Source organism: Coffea arabica, chromosome 6c (genome assembly GCF_036785885.1).
Source record: "Coffea arabica cultivar ET-39 chromosome 6c, Coffea Arabica ET-39 HiFi, whole genome shotgun sequence".
In the NCBI taxonomy this organism is placed as follows: Eukaryota; Viridiplantae; Streptophyta; class Magnoliopsida; order Gentianales; family Rubiaceae; genus Coffea; species Coffea arabica.
Genome location: NC_092320.1, coordinates 17,152,688 through 17,160,299, shown reverse-complemented (window position 1 = coordinate 17,160,299; position 7,612 = coordinate 17,152,688). Strand labels below are relative to the sequence as shown.

General features: G+C 35.2%; 1 protein-coding gene across 1 annotated transcript; it reads right to left on the bottom strand.

Moving 5' to 3' along the window:
* Positions 1-436: 436 nt before the first annotated feature.
* LOC113691413 (MDIS1-interacting receptor like kinase 2-like) lies at positions 437-2,343 on the bottom strand. The gene is made up of 2 exons (XM_027209541.2): positions 1,351-2,343; positions 437-1,013 (listed from the first exon to the last, which is right to left on the bottom strand). The coding sequence occupies exons 1-2, from the start codon at positions 2,117-2,119 to the stop codon at positions 562-564; spliced, it is 1,221 nt and encodes a 406-aa protein (XP_027065342.1). The 5' UTR covers positions 2,120-2,343; the 3' UTR covers positions 437-561.
* Positions 2,344-7,612: the final 5,269 nt, after the last annotated feature.

The window sequence follows — 7,612 nt, the reverse complement described above, 5'->3', positions numbered from 1 at the left end:
TTAAAGATAGAGTTGTTTTAAATCGATTAATTGAATGCGGGTTTAATCTTACACTAAAACAAATCATATAAACACCAGAATTTCGACAACATTTATTCCTGTAATATATTACTTAAATTCGAAGGCGTTTGAAATATTTTACGTGTTAGATTTAATAAAGTGTCACAATATAGTCTTTCAATATTAAATCTTTTACTGATTTTGATTAACTGACTTTTTAAAATCCTTATTAAGCCTATCAAGAATCTTGCTTCCGGGTAACATATGCACATACGCACATATATGCTATTATAGAATGTTGTACTATATATACTAATGCCAATATATTAGCAATAGTATAGTATCCTATACCATTACCAATGTTCTTGTAGCTAGTAATAGATTTGGCATGAAAACACAGTATAGTAATGCATACTACTGTACTAAGAGGATAAACTAATAATACAAGTAATTACTAATATTACTAGTCAATATATGTAGGATCCATAGGTGTGAGTGCATGATACAGTACTCGGATGATGCCTTGGGTATGGCGGTAGTTATATCTACATAGAATACTATCTAAACAGCCTGAAAACTTTGCAGACGAGCTACTTTTCTGCCCTCTCCCTCCCCCATTATTTGTACTGGTAAAGTCCTTGCAACGTATTGCGCACTAAATCGTGGAGGCATCAACTGGTCCACGGTGATGGCATGCAGAGGAATGGTTGAGTTTCTAGTGGGGAAAATAAATTGCAGCACTGCCTGCTGCATTGTTGGTCGAGATTTTGGGTTGGGATCTAAGCAAGCCATTGCCAATGTTACAGCAAGAACCACATCGCGAGCAACCAAGCGATTTACAGGAGGGACTAGACGCGCATCCAGTAGATCCTTCAGCTTTGTTTGTTTAGCAGATTCTGGTGACAAGGAGGAGAGAAACTCTCCTGGATGTTTTCCAAACAATGTCTCCAAGACCACAATGCCAAAGCTATAAACATCAACCTTTTCGGTTACCACCATTGTATAGGCTAGCTCTGCAACAGAAATTAACAGGTAATTGATACATATCCTGATTGGCAATTTCGCATTGACATCGACCCTAATGTATATTTGTCATAACTGTGAAATCGCTCTTAAGCAAATATCATAAATTTAATTCACTTTGAGTCTTCAAAGCTAGATTATTTGGGCATACGTAGTACAGAAAAGTAGAACATCTAATCATCGTGCTATTAATTTTTCTACGAGAAAGTCTTCTTTTCTTTACTTGAAGATTGAAGCTTCTGGACGAAATTCTAGCTCTGACGTGTACAAACAATATGATGGAGATAATGTGAAAGAAACTATAGTTGAAACAACAAGGCAAACTACCTGGTGCTATGTAACCATAAGTGCCTGCCACTGTTGTCTGATTTGATGAATCAAGCTCCAGCAGTCTTGCTGTACCAAAGTCGGAGAGACTTGCTTCAAGCTCTGAATTCAGAAGAATATTCTTACTTGATACATCCCTATGAATCATAGGTGGTCTGCAATCATGGTGCAGGTATGACAATGCATTTGCAATCCCCTTGATCAAATTCATCCTCTTAATCCAATCCAATTGTGTAGCTGCATTTCTATTCCTCAAGGCACCAAACAAACTTCCCCTCTTCATGTAGGCATAAACCAGAAACATACCTCTCCTGTGTAAACAGAACCCATAGAGCTTTACAATGTTTCGATGCCTAATGTTGGATAACATTTGGGCTTCGTTCCTAAAGCTCTTCACATAGGTTGGATTCTCGCTTTCCATGTCGTGAAGCTTTTTCACAGCCACCACTTTCCCACTTGACAACCTGGCTCTGTAAACAGTGCCATAGCTTCCTCCTCCAATGCAATACCGAACATCAAAGTTCTTTGTTGCCTTAATGATGTCTTCATATGCCATATTTCCATCATAGTTCCAGATTCTAAAAATGTCTCCATGTTTCTTGCCTACCAGCTCAACTTCCTCCTTCCTAATCTTGGTTCTAGAGAAGATTACATATAGTAATACACCAATTAAGAATAACGGAAGTAATATGCTAAGACTAATAAACACGTAGTTCATCTCCTTTTGTTGCAGAAAAAGATTCAAGGCGAATATGAAAATAAGAAGCATTAACGCCCAAACGCAGATTGCCAGCAAACCTGGTCAGAGGAAACTTCAAGAGGAGATCATCCGGAAATTGACCTTCCAAATCATTATGGGAGAGGTGGATATCCCGCAATTGTTTAAGAGAACGGGGAACAACGCCAGAAATATTATTATGGGAAAGATTCAAATTCACTGTGTTGGGATATGGACCATTCCCAAATTCTGTGGGTATCTTTCCAGTAATTTGGTTACCACTTAGGTCAAAAGGCAGGTTTGCAATTTTGAAATTAATGGAACCACTCAAAGAGTTCTTTTGCAGATACAAGTACTTCAATTTAGACCAAGTGCCCACATTTGCAGATACAAGTCTTTTTCATAAGTCTTGGAGTCTTGGAGTCTTGTTGGATTTTGGAGTCAACCCAGTCTATGGTCTAAATGTATAACAACTACGTAATTCACATGCGGAATTCAAATAATTACGATAAATTACTTATTACCCCCCTGTAATTTTATGTAATGTCAGGTGACCCCCCAAAGGTTTTAAAATAGCCACATAGCTCCCGTGATTTTATGTAAAGTGGAAAATGGACAGAATGCACAATCAATTACAACATCTATACCAAACGCTCTTTAAAAGTACGTATAATAAAATTTTAATATCCATGTAACTCTCCTTATATTTTGTATAAATATCTACTTTACCTCCCTGTGATTTTTGCATGTATCTACGTAATTTCCTTATATTTTTATACAAGCTAGTTAAACCGTCGATTGATTTAATATTTAAATAAGGGCACTACTAATATTTCAACCAACAATGTCATGTAAGTTATTTTCCATCAAGCTTCTGCTTTACAAAAAATCATAAGGGGTGAAGTGGATATTTTGAATGTTAAGGGGCTCATATGCCAATAGCTGAAACTATGGGGAGTTATATGTAGTTTATCCAAATAATAATAAAGTGTAACCTAACAGATTGGGTAAACTCATTAGCCAATATATGTTATTAGTTCGGAGTATAATAACTCGCTTTTATTTATACTAGTGATTAAGGCATACCCTAGTAGGTGTACAATTAATAAAAATTACATATATGGAAATTCTGTCCTTATAAAGTTTTTATTTTCTATCATAGCCCTTTATTGATATTTGAAATATTGGTATCAAACTATATCAATATCTACAAAGGAATTAGCGGAGTTCTCCTCCGGGTAATGGCATAGGAAGAAGAAGTTGCTTTAGGAGGAAAAAAAAAAGGAAGTTGAGTGGAATAAATAAACGTGGGAGTTGGAGTGAGAGAGTGGTAATTAGTGGATAATGTGAATTGGTAATTATGCGGTAATTGTGGGGTTGTCTTGCAAAATATTGCAACTATTTTACCCTTATAATTAAGAGTAAAATAGGAAACACACAAAATGACAGTGTGTAGTTACACCACACAATGGTCCTCTAGCATTATGTATTGTAAAGATAGTATAACATAAGTTATATTTAGAGCGGTAAAGTACAATCTAATAAAATTGATCCGCCCAAACCCACTCACCAGTAAGTGAATTTGGGTATGCAATAAAATTTGAATGGGACTAAATAAATATCCAATTAAACCCATTTATTTGATGCATAACGGGTTGACTCGACTCATACATTTATATCTATTCAAAATAATTATATATTTGAACTCAATTTTAATAGAATTTCAATTGAGTCATAAATGGGTATAGGATAATTGGGTATACCTGTACCCATTTCTTAAAAGGGTACATATAGGTTGACTCATTTTAACCCATTTATTAAATGGGTATATAAATAAGTTGACATAATTATATCCATTATCCAATTATGACTCGTCCAAATCCATCCGAATCACCTATGTTACCACCTCTAGTTGTATTAAATTTTTTAAATATAAATATATGCAATAGTTCATCATAATTTGTTCAATATAATTTCCAGAATCGATTGTCAATATCATATATCTCACCATGAATTTTGTACACTAATTTTTTTTGGGTTAGACAGCAATTGTACACTATTCAAAGTAGACGGTAATTAATCCCATTTCATAAAATCCAAACCCAGTACTAAAGAAATGTTTGATATGTGTTAAGAATCATTCTAATACATAAACCTTTATATTTTATATTGCTCATCATGCCACATGTGCAAAAGGGAGACAATAAATATTCTGAAGAAAATGTTATATGTAATACATGAATCCCATTTTATACTCCATAATCGGAGAATTCTAATACATAAACCGTTCTTTGAAGCCTTTTTGAACTGGGCTTGAAGATGTAACTTGGCATATGTGAAGATGTTGGTATAACTGGTGATGGTAATGACAATAAGATATTTGGGCAAGTGATGGATCTGGATGTAGAGTCTTGAGAGAGCTCACCTCAAAAGCTATCTGTTCAAGTGAGAGAATTTAAAATTTTATAATTCCCACATCTAGATCCCATATTTCTAATGTGAAATCCAAGTCTCGTACCTTGCAACTGGGTCATAACATATGATAACTGGCACAAACTTGTTTGTTTAGCTTACCGAATTTAAAGTTGTGTCTAAATTCGATTTCCGCTCGAGCCAAGTTTGAAATTTTACCTAACACAAAATACTATTTAATGTTTGACTTGATTAGTTTTAATAAGTCGAACCTTGTTTTGGAATATCAGGAAAATTAGATAGTCTTTTAGACAAGAAGTTGGAAGAATAAAATGCCATTTAAACCCTCCAAACACTACCATAAGAAATTCAAAGATTTTTTGTTTGGTAAATAAATATGTTTAACATTCTACTTCGAAGTAGGGGTATAAACGAGTCGAGTCGAATCAAGTCGAATCGAATTTTGGTTTAATCAAATCGAGTCTCAACTTAATTTTATGAATCTTGAGCTCAATGAACTCAAAATGTAAAGCTCGACCTTTAAAAAATTTTAAAAATAATTATTTTATTTTTAAAAAATAAATAAAATAATAAATATTTTAACAAATAATAAAATATTATGAATATATATGTAATTTTACTATTAAAATAATATATATATGTAGATATAATCGAGCCGACTTGCGAGTTGAATATCTTTGATCTCGAGTTCGACTTGATCAATTTGAGCTTGATGTTGATCGAATTCGAACTCAAGCTACTCATAAGCGGTTTGATTCGTTTGCTACCCTACTCTAGGGGTGGTAATCGGGTCCATTTCGGGTTGAGACCCCGGGTATAACAGAAAACCCGCTGACCCAAACTTAACCCGTCAACCCGAAACGGGGTCAAAATACTAGACACGAACCCGAAAATTTTCGGGTTGGCGGGGGGTCGACTCGAAATGATCCGAAACTTAATTTTAATGTATAAATTTACCACTGTAATTTCTAATAAAACCAATTTCGTACAAGACTAATTACATAATCAAGTAATAAAAATTTAAATAAATAATCTCAAACCAAATCTAAAATAAATTAAAACACCGTAAAAGTGTTTTATCCCAAACCAAATATAAAATAAATTAAAACAGTATAAAAGTAAAAATATATATAATACATTATTTGTCCAAATATAATAATTTCAGCTTCACACAAGTTAAATAAATTCATTTAGGATTAAGTGATTAATGCCTTTGGAAAAAAATAACTTAGTTTAGTTAGATAAAATAATTTTTATGTTTATTAAATTATTTTTAATTCGTAAACGGATTATCAGGTCATATCAAGTCACCCACAAGTTGACCCAAATTCGACCCGTTTTCTTTTCGGATTCATTGGGTTCAGCCCGATTCTGATCCGAACCCGCGAAACCTCAACCCAAACCCATTAATTTTGTATTAGGTTCATGTCGTATTTTTAGGTCATGTCAAAAATTGTCACCCCTACCCTACTCTAAAGCAAATTTGTGTACCTAATTTACCCCAAAATCAAGGACCAAAAGCCTGAGGAATTAAACACACGCCTTAAAGCCCAACTCGTCTTGACAGTCAAGTAAGACAATGAGCCCACCAAAACAATCTGGTAAGATTAAGAATCATGATAGTGAAGTTAGAACCTAGAAATGGCACAATTGTGAAGTTAGAAGTGACTCTTATAGTTTCATTAGCAAGGGAACTTGTTGGTTAATTACACGAGGCTAAATAAATACATATTTCACTTCAAAAATAAGAATAAATCTGAGCAAGTTTACATGTTTCTCCATGGCACATTTCTACACTAATCATTAATAATCACCATTTCCCTGAATCCTATACATATTTTATGTTAAACAAAGATATAAATGAGTATAATCAAGTTAAAATAATTCTAGCTTTTTGATAAGTGAACTTAATTTGTTTAGTGGTTAAGTCGAATTCAAGCGAGTTTAGTTTTGTGAATCCCAACTTGAGTTTAGTCCCTGTAAGTTAAACTTTTTTACATACACATCTTGAATTCTATACCGAAAATTAACCAATTTTATTGGCCAAATCCATGGCACAACTGAACAACTGCCCTAACGGTTTTCATTTCCCCCATTCGTAAACCATATATATATAGCATAATACTCAATGAAACTTTACATTTACAGCAAGATCAACAGAACCCCATTAAAATCATCTCCCTATCTCCCTTTTCCCTTTCAAGAAAATAGGCAAGAATAAAAAACCCAGTTTTCAGGTCAATCAAGAAAATGGAGAAAGAGCAAGAAGGTAGACATAAAGCAGAGGAAAACAAAGCCCCTAGCTCTGGCTCAAAGAGTCCAGAGATTGTTCAAGTCGGAGTTGAAAAGAAAGGCAGTGATGAAGCTTCTTGTTCGTCACCATCTCCACCGCAAGAATCTCAGCAGATGGTTTTCAACGACGGCCAGGGTGGAACGTACAAAATCCAGGCTTTCATGGGAGATATGCTTCCTTTGGAACAAGTCTACAGAGCAGAGTTCATCAAGAATGAGGACAATGAAGACGATCACAGCAGCGGACAAGTTGTTCTTGTAGCTTTGAAACTGAGCCTTCCAACGTATTCATTCGTCCCTGCAGACGGCGGCTATAGAGAAGGGCCCGCCTACGACGGGAATGATATCCTTTTTGGGATCACACGGGAATTCTATGACAAAAATCTCCACTGTCAAGTCATGCCGTTCTTTAATCTGGGCTCCCTACGCTACATCATCTCAAGAACTCCCCTCAAGAAATTGCCTGAAGATTGCATTGCTGTCATATTGAGAGAAGTTCTGCGGGGCCTCTCCAATCTCCATCGCTCTAAGAGATACCATTCCCAAGTCAATGCGGGGTTCATCTTTGTTGCCGAGACTCCGAAATTATCAATCAAGCTGTGTGATCAGGAGACGAAATATTTCCACAATCCTGAAAAATACTGCCCAAGAAAGGTGTGGGATGAAGGATGGTCTTCAGCAGCCTACCCGGACAGGTTTCCGGTGTCGCTTGATCCTACTAATAAAACTTGGACATATCCACCGTTTTATGAACCCAAGCTGAGAACGACCAACATATCTGCTGCAGCTGATATTTTCAGTCTTGGTGTTACAGCCATA